Raw genomic sequence first — 19,215 nt, 5'->3', positions numbered from 1 at the left:
CTGACCCTGCTGGGATGGGTGCAGGGGACACTGGGGACACCCTGACCCTGCTGGGATGGAGGCAGGGGACACTGGGGACACCCTGACCCTGCTGGGATGGATACAACAAGGGACACTGGGGACACCCTGACCCTGCTGGGATGGAGGCAGGGGACACTGGGGACACCCTGACCCTGCTGGGATGGAGGCAGGGGACACTGGGGACACCCTGACCCTGCTGGGATGGATACAACAAGGGACACTGGGGACACCCTGACCCTGCTGGGATGGAGGCAGGGGACACTGGGGACACTCTGACCCTGCTGGGATGGGTGCAAGGGACACTGGGGACATCCTGACCCTGCTGGGATGGATACAACAAGGGACACTGGGGACACCCTGACCCTGCTGGGATGGATACAACAAGGGACACTGGGGACACTCTGACCCTGCTGGGATGGGTGCAAGGGACACTGGGGACACCCTGACCCTGCTGGGATGGAGGCAGGGGACACTGGGGACACTCTGACCTGCTGGGATGGATACAAGGGACAATGGAGACACCCTGGGCCAGGGCAGGCTGTCAGCAGCTGCTCTTTCAGACTTCACTATGCTAAGGTGCCTCTCCCACTCATTGCCACTGCATCCAGCAAGAAACTAATTGGATCATCTGCCACTGCTTACCTTAAAATCAAAATGCCTGTAAGAAGGTTTTAAGTTGTTCCAAGGAAATGAAATAAAACCAACACTGTGAGCACTTTTTTTTTTCCTCTGGAATTATAGCAGATGTGTATTTGAACAGAATAGCATATTCTCAGATGGATTTATTTAACAAGTTTTTAATCTTTAAATATAGATTTAACACATTTTTACAGGTACATATACAATATAGTTCATTTAAACTTGCAGTCAGAGAAAATTCTCTACTGTAATTTATACATATACATGGAGAGCCTAGTTCAACAGCATACTCAGGGGAACATACCATGTGTGCAAAGTTTCAAATGTTAAAAACCTCAGACTGTACATTCAGATTTGCAGAACTTATCAACCTCATAAATTAATAAAAGCTTAGATTTAAAACTATGGAAGACAAAAAAGATTAAAATCATTCAATATGCAATGTGTGCTATGTTTCAGACAAATATTTACATTGTACCTCAAAATGTGCATTGTTAGCACAAGAATTGTAACCACTAGAAAGAGCCCCGACAGTAATTAAGACTTTCCCACCTCACTGGTGCGTTGTGACTGATTTGGAAGCAGAGGAGCAGAGCCTGCAGCGGTTGCACCGTGGCTCCAGGGAAGGACAGGGATGTGCTGGCTCTGGGGCTGCTCAGCTCAGACTCAGCTGGGCCTGGCTCTGAGGGGCTCAGGGCTCACCCAGTCCTGGAGGAGCAGCCACTGGGGGCTGGGAACCCCAGCCATAGCTCAGCAGCTGCTCCACACAACAACAGGCACAAAACAAACCCAGCACGTCCTGACTTAACCTGTGCCTAAGGACCAGCTCACAAATGAAAATCAGATCATAAAGGTCCCCCTTTAGTCCATGGAATAAACATTTCCTTTGGCTGGGGCACAGCAAACTCACTACTGCATGCACACCATTAACCTGCTCTCCACACACTCAGGTGCTCTTTGCACACATCTGCTCAAAAGTTCAAACCACCTGTACCTACCTATGTTCTACAAAAGCAAAACTAGACAAAGAAACACAAAATTAAATTATCAGTCTTCAACAATCTTTTTCCCTTCACAAAAATTCAATAGATACATTATTGTTAAAGATGCTGAAAAAGTCTTATCACAAGAACATCCTTAGTGCAAACATGGACATTTAGCTCGGATTTATGGCACGTGTTCCAAAGGTACATACATTAATGTAAACTTCAACACTTGCTAGATACAGGTTTCAGCCCTGGGACGCTTTGGGACCCTAAGTGATTGGTGACAACCCTGAGGTGTCAGTGTGAGCTGACCCAGACCCCGCTGAGATCAGGGAGGCTGACTGCAGTGGGCTGGAGTCAGACCCTAAGTGCAAAAAGAGGATCTTTAGTGTTATTGCTTCCTCACGTGGAGTCAGCCAGATGATGCTCTTACAGAACATTACATTCACACAGCTGAAGCAGATAGTTAAGAAAAATCCACCCATAAAATCAATTAAGCAGGACATACAGCTTCTTGGTTTGGTTTTTTTTTCTTTTTGGTTTACCAAAACTCAACTCTTGTTTGCAACTTCAACAGTTGTCAGCTAGTATGTAGGCAAAACCTACTTCAACCTGCAGAGGAGATTTCAAGCATCTAAACAAAGTGTCAGGAAACTGTAGTGTACTTCTCTGATGAAACATGATGTATGTCATGGAAAAACAGCAGGAAAATGAATAAAATACCATCATTTCCACAGGCAAACAAAACCAAAGAGCAGAGAATGGCTTCCTTTATGAGCATGAGAAGCTGCTTAGGACCCCGGTCCCACTCAGCGCAGATGAGGCTGTGGAGGTCTGTGAATGTGATGAACGGGACAGGACAGCTCCAACTACTGTGCTATTTCTCTGTAACACTGAGCTGAAAGCTTCCCAAGAGCATCGAAAATGGGATGCTGCTAGTTCACCCTCAGGTCAAGGGGAACTAAACTTCCTGGTGTTACACAGGGCAGCATCTATAAAGTAATGGAGAATGGAGTTAATATTAAAGCATCTGATTCCAAGAAAGACATTGTTCCCTGTAATCATGTAGCATTTGTATAACAGAAAAAACCAAATGCATTTCTCCCTAAAAGCTGAACTCCCACTGGCTTCAGTGAGAGCCTTGACTAAGGCAGGACCACAGGGTTTGACTCATTTCCATCACCTATCACTTCATTATCACAGCAAGGCCAGCTGAAATCTTCTCTGGGCTTTGTGCTGTCAGGCTGGAGATGGTTTCAGGGTTACTAAAGAGCTGCAGGGCGTAGGAGAGACCCTGCTTTATGCTACAAAGGCTAAAAAGAAATCAGCATTGCCTCTAAGGGACCCTGTGTGGACACAAGAGCCTGTGGCTGCAGTCACTGAAGGGAGTGAGGGGCAGGGAAGGAGCTGTGCTGCAGCTGCCAGCTGTGGTGGCACTGCAGCCAGAGCGTGGGCACAGCTGGCACCTTCCTGCCAACATGGCACAGCAGCTAGAGCATGGGCACAGCTGGCACCTTCCAGCCAACATGGCACTGCAGCCAGAGCATGGGCACAGCTGGCACCTTCCAGCCAACATGGCACTGCAGCCTGCCAAAGCTGGAGCCACAGGCAGGAATAGCCTGGCCAGGCAGGTCCAGGGTGGCCAGGGGCACAGAGAATCCCCAGGGATTGGCCAGGGGGCACAGCACAATCCCAGTGCCCTGTCCAAGGGGCACAGGACATGCAAGCTCAGTCCTTCAGGCACTGCCAGCTGGGGAAACCTCTGCTCAGCTTTATGGCATGGAGAGCAGGCACAGGGGACCCCCCCGAGGCTTGGGGGAGAGGATTTGGCAGGCAGGATGTTAAATAAACTAGGAGAGGGTCTGGCACGTGGAACAGGAGCCTGTGCCCTGGAAGGAAGAGAGTTCAAAGGGAACCTGGTTCCAAGCCCTGCAGTGTGCTGGGAGGTGAGACCTTCCTCCTCCTCACTGGCACAGACCTGCCCGTGCTGCCCACTGTGACCCTGGCACACCAAGGGACATGCAGAAATGCTTTGTCTCCTGCTCCAGGGCAGAAGGGAGTTGGGACTGTAATGCTGGAGCCCCGACCTTCCCTGACATGAGGAGATCATCCTGCATCCCATGTTAATTCATGGAAAAGCCAAGCCAGTTAACCAGGCAGTGCCAGTTAACCAGGCAGTGCCTGACCACCTGCAAGGCAGCTGAAACCCCCAACACATGGCTGAGCCTCAGCAGCAGTACATTCTGAGCATTGCTCTTTCTGGGCACAGCTCTCTCCAAATATTCTTCATTTAGAGCTCTGCATGTTACCACCTGCAATACAAACTGCTCCTTCATCATGCACATTAAAAAATCCACCGTGGGTTTGCAGAGCAGAGAGAATAAATCTGTCTGGAAGGAAGCAGCAAGGACTAATCTCAGAACTTACAGCTAGAGGCACAGCAGAAGGAAAACTCATTTCCAAAATGCTCTCCAAGCCAGCCACCTTCCTCCCAGGGAACTCATGGCTCATGTCCAGGCCAAGATTTACAGGAGGACCGTGGATTTGCAAAGCTGGGGAGTGAAGCATTGACCAAATACCCCTCTGCTCACTTAAAATGGACAGCAAAGAGCTCCCTGGAACTTCATGATGATCTGCATTGGCTCAACACTGGAATCGTTAGCAGGAGGGGAGAGGAACAGCCTGTGGGCATGCAGGTATCAGCCATCCTGTGGTGGGCCACAGGACAAATCCAAGGAGAAATGTGAAGGTAAGGGAACCATTTATTCTATTCAGCTCAAGGCTTTGCCCTGACAAAAGTCCCAAACCCCAGATTTGTGTGAATTCTGCTGTGAAATTCTGTGACTGGACACAAGAGTTTTAATTAGGGGAAGCTGGAGCTGAGCAGTAAGACAGGCACTGCCCCCACCAATGCCAAAGTGCCTCTCCCCAGCACTGAGGTGACTCCAGCACTCCCCGAGCCCCGGGGGTCCCACAGTGTTAATCAGGTTTACACTGCTGACATGCAAAGCAGCAGCTCAGCTCAGGGAGGGATCCGAGGCCGCTCCCGCCCTGCCTGGCTCCACCAGCCCGGCTGCCTGGTCTCTGCTGGCTGGAGCAAGAGCTCCATCTCCTGCAGCAGCAGCAGAGAGCCCAGCCCAGAGTCACTGCAGGGTGAAGGGACCAGCCCAGGGTAAAGGCAATTGCTGAGTGCAGAAGAACTGCATGAAAATCAATTTTCAGAGTGCAAGTTGCTTATGGCTGTAAGGACACAGTGCTGGAAAGCTCTAGCAACAGCTCTAGGAAATAGCAGAACATCCCACATCATCCCCCAGCATTTCCTGGTGTGTGCAAGGTTAGAATCGTGCCTTGGGACTGCAGGCACCAGCAGAAACAGCAAAGAGAACAGCTACCTTCACATGGAAAACAGAACCCCAGTGCTCCCAGGGCCTGGGACACAGCTCTGGGGTACCTGGGCAGGGCTGTGGCACGCACAGGAGGCATTTCTGTGCTTTCACCCCGTGCAATTCCCCTCACTTTGTACTCAGCAACTTTACAAACCAGTGCAGAGCTGACAGTCTCTAGGTTTTTGGGGACATCACCACTGACAGTGCAAACCAGGGTTCAAAGTTTCCCAGCACCTTTTTTGAGATGCATTCTCAGCTGGAAACTCCTTCTGCACAGGACCTGGTGAGATGGGGTAGGTATGCATGGAGAGAGGATCAAGGGAGCCATAACTGCAGGGTGCCAGTAAACCCTGAACAGTGGTTAGCAAACCACCCCTTACAGAAAATCAGCAAACCTTCAACCTTGAGATTTGACTGCCCTGCAACAAAGGGGATAAAACATACCTTCCTGTAGAGGAAGGATTTCACAGTTCAAGGAGCCCAAACCACTGTGTGATCCCATTAACCAAAAAACCACCAAGAGCTGACTGGAATTCTGAGCCTTTCAGATGGCTTCCTTCACCTTCATCAAAAAAACAGATTCTGACAAAAAGAATTTTTAAAACAGAAATCTCCTTTCAAGTTTTGCTTCATACAGTGATAGCTAGTCAATTTGAATTTATTTTTTTAATGGACTAAGTCTGTGTGGGCTTCCTGAGCTGTTCCACCTCCAGCCCTGGTGTCCCATTTGCTGAGGACAGTGTGGTGATGAGGCAACACATGAGCAGTGACATGGCAAGGGCAACAGGCTGCTCTTAAGGCATTTTCTTGTGTCATCTCTTATGCTTCCCTGTCTATTGCTATGTACAGTTACAGCTAGAAAATGAGAACTCCGAGCCTTTGGCTGAAACCTGTTTGTAATGAACTCTCTCTAGGGTGGATTGAGCAGCAGGCAGCAGTGAGGGCAGGAGTGAGGCAGCAGGGAGGAAGTATTGCCTTAGAGTGCTGGGGTCAGGCCTCGATGTCTTTAGCAGCAGCAGCAGGAGATTTGGCCTAGGTACCTCCTGCTCCACAGGAGGGGTGAGCTACAGCAGGGAGGAGGAAAACAGTCCTGGAATCCCTGGTCAGACTCCGTCTCTTCTCCCCGGTCTTCTACCCAGTGCTCTTGCAATGAAATCTACGTTTTTAAATGCTTGGTTTTAATTTACTCGTGCCTAAAGTCTCAGAAACATCTTAAACAAACAAACGACCAAAAAAACTTAATTTACTACTTTTGCAGGCTTTTTGGGATAGCTGCTTGTTTTCCTATTACTCCAGCAGAGGCATAAGCAGCCAGGTTTAGTAGATCAAGTGTAATGCAAATGGCTTAAAAGACCTGGTTTGAGCTATGGGCTATTTCTGCTAGGCGTGCTATCAAATACCTGCAACTTTGGCATTCCGAAACCTGCAGTCCCCGACCACAATCTGCAGACTGTGCACAGGGATCCAGCCTTCTTTCCTTCTGTTGAGGTTCTTCACCAGCCTTGGGATGACAGCAGCATTAGGAACAGAAGCCAACCCACCCAGAGCAGTTTGGTGAGGGCATGCTCCCCACAGCTGGGGTGCAAGCAGCAATTTACCCCAAGCAGGGAAGCATTTTAACAGGGCCTGGCCATGTGCTTAAAGCATTCCTCCCACCTCAATTTAGGAACCTAATGAAAAAGCCTACACCTCTGTAGACAGGACTCCCTCTCCAGTCATCCTGCCCGAGACCTCCAGAGATGCCAGCTCAGGAAAACTGGCTACTGAAGGAGTCAAGGGCAATTATTTTTCTCACTCCTCTGCCATTTAGACTGGTAGGATGATTTTAGTCAGGGTACTATAAGTGAATTCAAGCCAAGATTAGGCAGCTGGAAATACTCATGCTCACAAGTGATACCCTCTGTCTCACTCATGCAGTGAAATTTGTGCTAACAAAAAGCTTGGTGTGAGAAATCTCTGATGGCACTGGCTGGAGCCCCCAGCAGAGGTGAACTTCCAGCAAACCTGAGGTGCTTTGCATCTGCTTTGGCTAACAACAAACTGAATTCTTCAAAGTGCAGTGGGACTAGATGATCCTTGCAGATCCCCTGCAATTGAAATATTCTATTTTAATCTGTTCTGATTTCCCTTGAAGTGCAGGGGCTGTAGCTCTCAGCCAGGAATCCTGCATGGGCATTGCCACCTGTGCATCCTGCACAAACCTGACCCAGGTTCCTGCCAACATCACCCTTCCCACACCCCAAACAGGACTTTGGCACCCTGGGCTCCCTCTGCTGAGACCCTGGGCTGGCTGAGAGCTGCTCAGAGCCATCCTGCAAAGGGAAGAGCAGAACCCTCAGCCAAACTGCTGTAAGCCTCATGAGGGGCAGGCTGCCCCCAGACAAGGATGGTCCAGCAGGCCCAGGGGGTTCCCAGGGGATGCTCCCAGCCCTGAGGGGTTCCCTTGTGAGCCCTTACAGCTTTACACACAACAGAAACACTCTGCAGCCATCCCCAGTGCAGGGAGCACTCCTAGAGCTGTCTGAGGGAGGCAAACACCCTGCAGCCACTCACTGGTGCTGTCAACCCCCAGAGGGACACAGCCTGGGGCTGAGCTGGATGGACAGAGGGAAGCACTGTCTGAACTGGGGACAGCATGGCACGAGGGCTGTGAAGGTGTTGGGAGAACCCAGCTCAGGCAGAGACCCATGGCCAGGGGAGCCCTGACTCGTTTCCCCAGGCCATGCCAGTGGGGATGGCTCTAGTCTTGGCAGGAGAATGAATTCTCCACTTTCTGGAACGGCCTAGAGCTCAGCCAGGAGCTGCATGACTGTATCACCAGGCAAGTGACATGTGAAGGGACTGCCCTGCAGGCTCTTAGAGATAAGGCAAAGGAATCCTGAAATACCTACCACTGTCCCTCACCATCTTCATGCAAGAGCTGAATTTCATCCCCGTTTTTCACCAGCAGGTCCTCTGATCCTCTCCTCTTGCAGTCTGCAAGGGCTTTGTATTTTCCTGGAGACTGTGGTAGAGAGAAAAACTTGCATTATTTAGCTGCATTGTGTATCATGCAGCTGTGAGTCTGACTGCTGCAGGGAATGTGGCAGAGTCCTACCAGCTACCTGAATCAGAATTATTTCAAGAAACTCTGGCTGAGACATCTTCTCATTGCCCACACTGAGATATGGAATTTCTGAATGACACGGCCAAGACACAAGCACTGTCAGTGAGGAGAACAGGCAGAGTGGGCCCCCGGCGTGTCCCATCACCTACCAGCTGGGTGCCCTCCTCCTCCTCGGTGTCCGAGCAGTTGGACAGCTCCTGCTGGCCCGCCCACTCCTCCAGCCCCTCGCAGATCTCCAGGGACTGGGACATTCCTGGCCAGCCTGCAACACAGCGGGGCTCAGCCTGGGCCAGCGGCCCCAGAGAGGCCCCAGGGCGGGAAAAGGGGCCCTACCTCTGTGGGGTTTGCTCTGGGGGGACAGCAGCACCGGGCTGGTGCGCTCCGAGTCGTTCTCCTCCGAGCTGATGGAGGCTCTCTGCTGCTTCCTGAGGGGGGCAAGAGAACAGAATCAGTCCCAGCTTTACCTCCCCAGTGAGCACCAACCCCACGAGGGTTTGTCAAACAGGCGCAGAAATAATGCTGGTACCCCTCAGTGTATGTTTGACCTCTCAGTGTATGTTTCTGTGAAGATTAAGGACTTAGTGCCCAGTCCCCAATCTTTTTGGGAGGGGAAGGAAGCTGCTGCAGTGTCTCTGGCCTGAAGCAGAGCCCTGTCTCTGCTCTGCTCCATCTGCAGAGGGGCTGCAGCTCAGCTGAGCTGCCAGGCTCGAGGGTGTCTCTGCAGAACCTGTCCCCAGGCCACGGGCACCCAAGGGGGAGCAGAGGCACAGCCCTGCTGTCCCCTCCCCGGGACAGGGACAGGGCCAGCAGCAGGCCAGGCCAGGCCTCACCCGTCCCCCAGCTGGGAGGAGAGTGGGAGCTGCTCCCAGCCCAGCCCAGCCCAGCCCAGCCCAGCCCAGCCCGGCCCAGGCCAGGCCCAGCACTCACCTGGGCCCCAGCTGGGAGGAGAGTGGGAGCTGAACCCAGCCCAGCCCAGCATGGCCCAGCCCAGCCCAGCCCAGCCCAGCCCAGCCTGGCCCAGCCCAGCATGGCCCAGCATGGCCCAGCCCAGCCCAGCCCAGCCCAGCCCAGCATGGCCCAGCCCAGCCCAGCCCAGCCCAGCCCGGCCCAGCATGGCCCAGCCCGGCCCAGCATGGCCCAGCCCAGCCCAGCCCAGCATGGCCCAGCATGGCCCAGCCCAGCCCAGCATGGCCCAGCCCAGCCCAGCCCAGCCTGGCCCAGCATGGCCCAGCCTGGCCTGGCCCGGCCCAGCCCGGCCCAGCATGGCCCAGCATGGCCCAGCCCGGCCCAGCATGGCCCAGCCCGGCCCAGCATGGCCCAGCCCAGCCCAGCCCAGCATGGCCCAGCATGGCCCAGCATGGCCCAGCCCGGCCCAGCCCGGCCCAGCCCGGCCCAGCCCGGCCCAGCATGGCCCAGCATGGCCCAGCCCGGCCCAGCATGGCCCAGCCCAGCCCGGCCCAGCATGGCCCAGCCCGGCCCAGCATGGCCCAGCCCGGCCCAGGCCCAGGCCCAGGCCCAGCCCTCACCTGTCCCCCAGCTGCGAGGAGAGTGGGAGCTGCTCCGAGCACGAGCCAGGCTGTTGCTTCTCCCCTGCTGCAAGGGCAAACACAGCTTCAATCCGGTTCTCTACTGCAGCTCTCACACTTGAATTATTGCTTTAAAAATGGGACCTTTGGTACAACCCCACTGGCTTCTGCTCAGAGGAAAACAGACCTATGGGCTCTTGCAAAGCACAGAGTTAATGATGATTAAGGTGGCATGTTAGCACAAACCCAACACTGAACATGCTCCTGAGAACCATGAGATGCTCCCAATTAGGCATCTGGTTTCTATCTTGCTGCATTAAACCTAGGATAACAAATGGGAAATAATGCCCAAGGTAATGACAACCAAAAAAATGTACTACTGTGATTGATTTTCACATCAGCACCCAGTTTTTACTGCTCCAAGTTCTGTTATTTGCCTGCAATGTAAGGCCTCACTCCAGCGTTTTGCTACCAGGCTCTAAAAATTAACTCTCCAGAGAGAATTAGTGGACTTGAAGATCAGCAATGTGCCAACAGGAAAGCTTCTGCTGCAGAATGAAAGCCACAGAGAAATTGAGCAAATGTACCTTTTATAAGCTCTTGCTGCTTGAACAAAATTTTTCTTATTTCATTCAACCATGCCATCTTCAGATCTACTGTTTGGGCCTGGAAGAACAGAATATTGTCTGAATTTTGAAATAAGAGTCATCCATTATAATGTAGGAATAAAACCTTGCTTTTCTATGCTGTAATTATCTGAAATCCCCTTTTTTCCCAAAGCTACTACTAAATTTTAAACAGTCTTGATCTTTTAAAACTGATGATTCCCATTAGATCCAGGCAAGGCACAGCGGCAATTGTAGAGCTATCACTACAAGCAGGGAGATCAATGAGACATTTTCTCCCCACAGCTCTGAGGATGTGCAAATACCCAGATTCTGAAGGGACAAACCTGCACCACGTACACCTCCTCTCTCCCACTGTACCAGATCTCAAATTTCCGATGGTCTCCTTTCACATTCTCAGTTATCCCAACTGCATTCATCTGCAAACCCAAACAAACAGAAAATTAAACACAGCACAGAGCTCCCTCTTCCCTGGGAATGCAGACTGAAACAAGTGAAACTGTTTGCACTGAATTTAACACGTTGCATCAATTTCAATTTACGTAGCAACTGGAAGTCATTATCTGTCCCATTCCTCCTGACTTTCTATCAGCTGCATTTTGGATGAGCTTTCCACAACAAACCAATGGACCCTGGGGAACTTCATTTGGGAACCAGTGCAACCAACTGAAGCATCATCTCAGCTGCCTCTTTCTGCACAGAATGTCTCAGATTTGGCATATGAAGGTTTATAAATAGGTGACATGTTATAATACACATTATTTATCCACACAGATTATTTCTTTCCAAAAGCAGGGGTAATTTTGGGGTGCCCCAAGCCTGGCTGGCAGCTGAATGCTGCTTTACTCATCATCCACTTCTGTCAGTTTGGATGAAAGCACCAAAGGCCCAAATCCTTCAGGCCCTGCACAGTGTGACCCACCTGAACCAAGCTCACACCATGATTAGAGACACAAAACTCTTCAGCAACAGGAGAGCTCTGCCCTCCCCCTGAGCAGGCCATGAAGCTGAAACCTGCTGTAATACCTGACAGCACAGGAACCATCCTCTCCCTCAAAGCAGGCTTTGCTGGCAATTATTCACTGATTAAGGCATGGCCAGAAATAGCTCCAGTATCCCACTTGCATGTTTTGGAACAGATGTAATAATAAAGGTATCATCTATCATAAATTATTCACGCAGACTGGATCAGACAAATCCACTATAAACACAAACAAAGCCTCAGAAATAACATCTGTTCACCAGAGCTGTTCCTCCTGACAATGTGTGCGTGCCCAGGTCTGAAAGCCCTGGAAGATTTACAGCACAGGTGCCACAGACAAATGCTCTGTTCCAACTGTTTGGTGGTGCTGCCCCTTTGCAGGGACAGGAGCAGCCCCAGGGAGCAGGAACCAAGCTGCTCCTGACAGCACAGAAACACCGAGGCTGGAGCAGACCCCGAGACCATCGAGTCCAGCCACGAACCCAGCCCTGCCAAGGGACACTGACCCTGTCCCCAAGTGCCACCTGCACAGGGCTTTAAACCCCTCCGGGGATGGGACCCAGCCCTGGGCAGCTGTGCAGTGCTGCCCACTCCTCACAGCCAGGCTGAACCCCCTGGCACAGCTTGAGGCCATTGCCTCTTTGAAAGCTGGATGAGGCTCCATTTTGGTTTTATAAAAACTTAAAATTGATGAAAGCTGTTGGAAGGGCAGCCTAGAGAGACTCATCTATAGAGTCACTGCAATTCCCAGTTCTGTGCACCTTGTTTATCTTGGCAATTTATAGAGGCATCAAGACATTAGAAATTTTAGATGATCTACTATGATGATGCCCAGAACAAGTGCCAGGAAGAGACAGATTTAAGGTCTGTTCATTCAGGTTAGTGGATTTTAAAATTCCATTTCCTCCCCCTGGCTAGGATCTACTGTCAGCTGCTGGATCACTGCACACCCCTGTGGGGCACCACAGCCCTCAGCAGCAGAAACCAAACCCCATGTCAGAGATAAACCCCCTGGCTCTGCAGAGTTACTGCTCTGCAGTATACATGGCTGTGTAAAACACCCTAAGGTTATAACAAAAATAAAACACAAAAATAAAACCCCTTACTTTCAGGAAGTGCTTAAAGCTGTAAGATGAGGTTTTGTCATATCCATCTCCATGCTCCTCTCTCTTCTTGCAGAAGACCAAGGCTTTCTCATAGAGGAACAGGTGCCTCTGCATGGGCTTGAACCTGGCCAGGTCCTTCATCTTTGTGGGCCCTTTTCGGTGTCCTGCCCAAACACTGAAAGATCCCTGCATCAATACTTTCCCCAGCTCGCTCAGGTCACCCTGGGGAGAGCATGACAGACAAAAAGGAACGAAAAGGAGGTGAATTAAAATGTGAGAGGGCTGTCCAAACAACGCCGGACACAGGGCCAGCTCTGCTCCAAGGCACGTCCCTGTCAGAACAGTTCTTCCTGGAAGGACCAGGGGATCTTTGGGATGATGGCCTGGAGCCAGGGGAGCACAGCCCTCATGCAGGGCTGCAGCCAGCCCAGGAGGGCAGGAACTGGAAGATTTAAAAGAACAGAAAACCATGCAGCCCCTAGGGAAGAGCATGTCAAGGGCTCTGGCTGCTTTGGTGGGACAGGGAAGTGAGCTTTGAGCCTGAACTGAGGTACCAGGAGATGGAACTCTCCAGGAGGCCAGGCCTGGGATCAGCAGCTCCCCTGAAACCCCAGGAAATACAAACACTCCAATGGGAAAGGCTGAAAATCAGCCTCAGAGTCGTTTGTTAAATGCTGAATGGGAAATGCTACAGAAACAGCCCAGGAGAGTTACCAGGTCAGCCATGAGAACACAGAGGGGCATGCTGGAAAATACTCCAGAAAACCACAAGGTGGCAAAGTATGGGCTCGGAATATCCTAAACCCCTGAAATCAGATGCAGACTGTCACCTGTGAGGGCTCCTGATCCCAAAGCCCTGCACAGGTTCAGCTCTGGGCCAGCTCCCACACTCTGCACACCCCCATGCCCTGTGCCAGGGCTCTCAGTGCCCAGAGCCACTCACATCATAGCCTGTGATTGAAATCTGATGCATGGAGTCATTGACTGACTTCAGCAAATCCAGCATTGCAACCAGAGCTTCTTGAAGTTCCTGAACCCCATCACAGCTCGTGCTGTACTTTAGCAGCTCCTGAAAATAGAAATGGGAGAGCACATGTCTGCACTTGAACAAAGCAGATTTTCCACCTTGCCCAAAGTTTCCAATGCCCACAAGAGACCCACGCTGAGTTTCTTCTTTCATGTCCCTGGAAAAAGGCTCCCTCTAAAGCACAGTCAGTGTGAGGTGTGACAGGCCAGTGAGGGATGGCCTATTTTTAATGTTTCCTTAAGGATGGAGTCAGCACAGGGCAGCACCACATTCTGACCCCTTTGTGCTGTGTTTTCCTGCTTGGTGAGATATGGCAAATGAGGCAAATGGGGTTTTCATTAGTGCCAACATGCCCTCAAAGGAGCTTGCAGAAGATCACTGTCTTCAGACTGGCGGGAACAAGAATTTATAAAACCCAGAGCCTTTTGGTCAGTAAATGGAGGACAATTTTACCACTGAGATGAAATTGGTTTCATTTCAGATCTCCTGTGCCCCTGCATGTATACTCATTCAAGAGGCCGGAAGGAGGTTCAGAAGCTACCCGCAAGTGTAACTCCTGCCTTACACAGTGAGAATAACTGCACTGCACTGCCTCAGATGGGGGACACAGAATAAACGCATTAAAGATTACAGGTGCTATCAACACCCAAGGAGAAGAGATGCAACAATTTATTTCACTCATCAGAGTCTTATTATCATCTCTGGCTCGGTTTTCTTACAAGTGCTTCTGTGGTTCTGCATCTCTGAACAGATTCAAAGAGTCCTCCTCTCCTTAGAAATGGCCTGTTACAGGCACCTGTTCGTTTTTCAGGTATGTGAGCATTCATCTGCACTGAAAGGCACTTCAGGAGAGGCCCAGATAAGCAATATGTCATCCAAGGCTTGGTGCTGATTTACAGGTCACCTCTAACTGAAAAACAACAACTCTAATCTCTCTGCTGATGGCCTTGGGAAGCAGAACCTGGCACACCTTCAGCAGGAGCTGGTACAACCTGGCACACCTTCACCAGGAGCTGGTACAACCTGGCATACCCTCAGCAGGAGCTGGTACAACCTGGCCTACCCTCAGCAGTAACAGGTACAACCTGGCACACCTTCAGCAGTAACTGGCACAACATGGCATACCTTCAGCAGGAGCTGGTACAACCTGGCACACCTTCAGCAGTAACTGGCACAACATGGCATACCCTCAGCAGGAGCTGGTACAACCTGGCACACCTTCAGCAGGAGCTGGTACAACCTGGCATACCCTCAGCAGGAGCTGGTACAACCTGGCATACCCTCAGCAGTAACTGGCACAACATGGCATACCCTCAGCAGGAGCTGGTACAACCTGGCACACCTTCAGCAGTAACTGGTACAACCTGGCATACCTTCAGCAGTAACTGGCACAACATGGCATACCTTCAGCAGGAGCTGGTACAACCTGGCACACCTTCAGCAGTAACTGGCACAACATGGCATACCCTCAGCAGGAGCTGGTACAACCTGGCATACCCTCAGCAGTAACTGGCACAACATGGCATACCCTCAGCAGGAGCTGGTACAACCTGGCACACCTTCAGCAGTAACTGGTACAACCTGGCATACCTTCAGCAGTAACTGGCACAACATGGCATACCCTCAGCAGGAGCTGGTACAACCTGGCACACCTTCAGCAGTAACTGGCACAACATGGCATACCTTCAGCAGGAGCTGGTACTTGGTCAGGCGCTGCACGGGTTTCAGCAGGTAGGAGTCCAGCCCCAGCTTGTGCTCCAGTTTCCTTTGGCACTCCTGCAACACACAAGTCAGACCAAGTCAGTTCTGCACCACCTGTCAGTAGTTACTCCAATAGCACAGCCGTGGGGTTTGATGACTGCAAAGGTTTCATGTCCAAGGGTTGAATGGTACCCACATCTAAAGAAATATTATAATTACGTGCAAATTAAGCTGTGGATCTGCCCTGTACTCCTGGGGTACAAGAAACACCAACATCCCCTTTTGTGAGCATTTTGTGAGCACTCTGCACACAGCACCAAACGCAGTGCAGCCCTGTGGGCTGTGAGGAGGCTGTCAGACAGGGCAGTGCCCCAGGTGGGTGGGAGCAGCAGCTCACCTGGAAGAAGGAGCTCTCGGAGCACTGCCTCCACAGGGACTCGGAGCGGGGCTTGTTCTGGCAGTACTTCTCATACATCTGGAAATCCTCCCTCTGCAAGGCAAGCAGGGGGCAGGTCACCTCAGGGACCACTCCTGCCAGCCAGCACCCAGAGCGTGTGTGCTTTCACCTCTGCTGCCAGCTCTAATGTCTACAATGACATTTTGGGTGAAAAAAGCACAGCTGGGGTCACAGCTGGGGCTCGGCCATCTCTGCTGGCCTGACCCCACCAACATAGCTGGGGTGCTGCAGAGTGCGACAGCCAGGAGAAAGCCTGGCCTTGGAGTCTGCTTTAAAGTGACAAGGATTCACCCACCCTGTCCAGGAAACAACATCCCACTCTCTCGGGGGCTCCCAGGCAGCTTTCCAGGCTGTGCAGGAAAATCCTGCAAGAGATGGGAGAAGGGACAAGAACCAGCAGTGAGCAGGGAGAGCTTTGGGTGCTGCAGCACTCCAGGATCAGCCTGGGGGCAGGGAGGAGAGCAGCCCCATACTTGTTGTGGAAGTCGTAGATCTCAGGCATGTTCCCAAAGAGCACATCCTTCCTGTTCCTCAGCACGGGGGGCAGCAGGATCAGCATGGCAGGGTTGTCCATCTCTGCTCTGTAGCCCTGCAATGGAAAAGGGCTCACTCTCAGCTGCCATCTCTCCAAAGGCAGGTGAAAAGGGGACATGAACAGACTTTCAATATGATCTCCCTGTTTCTAAGTGCAATATGCCTTTTATTCCCTGTTTTGGCCATCAGCAAGAGTTATTTTGGAATAAAGTAGTAATATCTAAAATGACAGCATGAAAAATCATTGTCTAAAGCAATGTGCTTCATACAGTCACCATTTCACAGTATTGAGACAGGATTCTCCAAGGATAAAACACAAGCTGCTTCCTTTTGTCTCCTAAAGGTAAAGGAAATTAGGGAACAGTCTAGAGAAACAGCTTTTTGTATATTTTACAGGCACTGCTGAGGCTAATTACCAGTGCTTTTGTGTACAAACACAAGGGTTCTCCTTCACTGCAGATGAAAAGCTCATCCTGACACCAATTGTTCCTGCAGATGCCTCCAACAAAGAGAACCTAAGGAGCAAACCTGAGCATTTGTGACTGGATTGGGACCTGGCAGCCTGGTGGAAGCCTGCCTGTCCCACCTGGGCTCAGTCTGCAATGGCAGGGGCCCTTTGGTACCAGTGACCAGGGAACAGCAAAGGGAACCTGCAGATTCACTCACCGTCAGAACTGTGAACAGCTCCTCCACATACACTCTCTCTGTTTCTATCAGCTCATTTATCACATGCCTAAAATGAAAAAAAAAATAGAAATGTATAATTTTATGTCTGCAAAAGCCCCACAGGTGATGAGTGCAGTTCAAGGAGCCCAAACCACTGTGTGATCCCATTAATAACAGGAGGTAAAAGCACAGGAGAGGACTCCTGGGTCAGGCTGCAGGAACACAGGGAGGGGCAAGGGCTGGGCACAAACAAACACCCTTCAGGTGGTGTAAGGGGGCGAGTGCTCACCCTTTCAGCACATCCAAGCTGTCCTCACTGTCTGAAATGAAGTACTGCAAGGAATTCCTCTTCTCCTGGTAGTCGTGCATGACCTCGATCTGGGGGGAAAGGGGAAAAGGGGAAAGAAAAGGGGGAAAGGGGAAAGAAAAGGGGGAAAGGGGAAAGAAAAGGGGAAAAGGGGAAAGAAAATGGGAAAAGGGATGCAGTGGGCAGAGCTCAGAGCTGCAGCAGGGCCTGCAGGGGCAGCAGGAGCCCAGCCCTGCTGCAGCCCTGGGGAAGGATGAAAGGAGCTTCCTTATAAAACACCTCAGCAGCAAACCTCAGAAGGGAATAACATGTAATGGGGAGTCAGAAATTCCCAGAAATTACTCTGCTACATGAATTTGAAATACTGGTAACATAACTCATTAGTGAAGAGGCAGAGAACAGTTCCCACAGGGGAAATATCTGCGTATGGGGATATTTCCTAACACACACCTGTTATGTGAGAAATAACTTCAGGGAACAACACACAGGAAATGGGCACCCAGATATTGTACAATCAGTCAGGCCAGAGCTCAGGTGTTGGACCAACCCAGCTAAACCACAGGCATACAAGAGGGCTTGGGTTTGCTTGAGTTTTTAAAAGGCAAAAGAAAAAAAGAAAATAAAGAGAGCACCTCCAAATCCAAAGTACACTCAATCTTTAGAGCAGTTTCACTTCTTCCATAAAACTAACTCAGATCCCATGAATAATTTTTACCTTGCGAGAACTTGGAGTTTTTCTTGAGGTTTTCTTCCCAGGGAGAGAAAGATCAAATGAAAATTTCAAACTGGAATTAAAATCTACACCTTGGATAGAAGAAAGCAGAATTACATAATGCACATCTATGGTGAAGGAGATTCTTCAGACAGAAACTAATAAGTCAGGAAGAAAATTGGGATACACTTTAGATAATTAGTTAGCTAGTACTAATAGCAAGCTGACAAAATAAAGGGTATTTATCCCAAACAATACTGATTCCACACAGCACATCCCACGGTCATAAAGTACAAATATTTAGGAAAAACAAAATGTTCACTAAGAGAACACGGTAATCAAAACCTAACAAAGTCTCTGGAGCCTGAGCATATGATAACAGCAAAACCAATAAAAGCAAATAAACTACAAAAAAGAACACCACCTGCTAGGACACTGCTTTAAAGTCCTTTTATGAACACAGGGCAAGATGCTCAGCTGTAATAAACTGTTCATCCATCTTGCACAAATTTATTGATACTGTCAGTAAATGATTACAAGTTGCAATTGAGCTGTAGAGGTGAACTGGAAGCTTAAAAATAAAAGCATCAGTCTCTCTGGTGAGCTGTATGACATCATTCAAACAGCCTGTAAGGAAATGTGGAGAGGCTGGAGGGGCTCTGAGGGCAGACATGGAGCAGCTGGGAGGTGAGGCAGGTGCTGCAGGTGAGCAGAGCTGGGCTCAGGTGAGCAGAGCCCAGCCCAGGTGAGCACAGCCTGGCCTTGCAGGTGAGCACAGCCCAGCTCAGGTGAGCACAGCCTCACTCAGGTGAGCACAGCCTGGCCTTGCAGGTGAGCACAGCCCGGCCTCAGGTGAGCACAGCCTGGCCTTGCAGGTGAGCACAGCCTGGCCTTGCAGGTGAGCACAGCCTCACTCAGGTGAGCACAGCCTGGCCTCAGGTGAGCACAGCCTGGCCTTGCAGGTGAGCACAGCCTCACTCAGGTGAGCACAGCCTGGCCTCAGGTGAGCACAGCCTGGCCTTGCAGGTGAGCACAGCCCAGTTCAGGTGAGCACAGCCCGGCCTCAGGTGAGCACAGCCTGGCCTTGCAGGTGAGCACAGCCTCACTCAGGTGAGCACAGCCCAGCTCAGGTGAGCACAGCCCGGCCTTGCAGGTGAGCACAGCCCAGCTCAGGTGAGCACAGCCTCACTCAGGTGAGCACAGCCTGGCCTTGCAGGTGAGCACAGCCCGGCCTTGCAGGTGAGCACAGCCCAGCTCAGGTGAGCACAGCCTCACTCAGGTGAGCACAGCCTGGCCTCAGGTGAGCACAGCCCAGCTCAGGTGAGCACAGCCCGGCCTCAGTTGAGCACAGCCTGGCCTTGCAGGTGCCACCTGAGAGCTCCGCCTGCTGCACACAGACCCAAGGTGGAGAGGTGTGCACTACTTACAGCTGT

At 51.1% G+C, this 19,215-nt stretch overlaps 1 protein-coding gene across 5 annotated transcripts in view; it reads right to left on the bottom strand.

The window, feature by feature from the left end:
• Positions 1–1,432: 1,432 nt before the first annotated feature.
• Positions 1,433–19,215, bottom strand: part of MCF2 (MCF.2 cell line derived transforming sequence) — a 50,605-nt gene continuing 32,822 nt past the window's right edge. For 2 of the 5 annotated variants that reach the window (XM_054289648.1, XM_054289651.1), the window contains 17 exons: positions 17,786–17,874; positions 17,053–17,141; positions 16,764–16,830; positions 16,037–16,152; positions 15,859–15,928; positions 15,504–15,596; positions 15,089–15,181; positions 13,322–13,447; positions 12,379–12,600; positions 10,617–10,709; positions 10,252–10,330; positions 9,665–9,731; positions 8,472–8,563; positions 8,288–8,400; positions 7,924–8,036; positions 6,433–6,533; positions 5,992–6,188 (listed from right to left, as the gene is read on the bottom strand). In XM_054289648.1, coding sequence (XP_054145623.1) covers positions 6,136–6,188; positions 6,433–6,533; positions 7,924–8,036; positions 8,288–8,400; positions 8,472–8,563; positions 9,665–9,731; positions 10,252–10,330; positions 10,617–10,709; positions 12,379–12,600; positions 13,322–13,447; positions 15,089–15,181; positions 15,504–15,596; positions 15,859–15,928; positions 16,037–16,152; positions 16,764–16,830; positions 17,053–17,141; positions 17,786–17,874 — 1,676 coding nt within the window. In that variant the 3' untranslated portion in view covers positions 5,992–6,135. Of the gene's footprint in view, positions 2,639–5,991; positions 6,189–6,432; positions 6,534–7,923; positions 8,037–8,287; positions 8,401–8,471; positions 8,564–9,664; positions 9,732–10,251; positions 10,331–10,616; positions 10,710–12,378; positions 12,601–13,321; positions 13,448–15,088; positions 15,182–15,503; positions 15,597–15,858; positions 15,929–16,036; positions 16,153–16,763; positions 16,831–17,052; positions 17,142–17,785; positions 17,875–19,215 lie in introns of those variants that run through there. The other 3 variants (XM_054289647.1, XM_054289649.1, XM_054289650.1) reach the window with 3 other exon arrangements.

Source organism: Melozone crissalis, unplaced genomic scaffold (assembly GCF_028551555.1).
Source record: "Melozone crissalis strain CALT ecotype California unplaced genomic scaffold, PUWL_Pcris_2 ptg000068l_1, whole genome shotgun sequence".
NCBI classification, from domain to species: Eukaryota; Metazoa; Chordata; class Aves; order Passeriformes; family Passerellidae; genus Melozone; species Melozone crissalis.
This window is presented reverse-complemented; position numbering and strand designations above follow the sequence as displayed.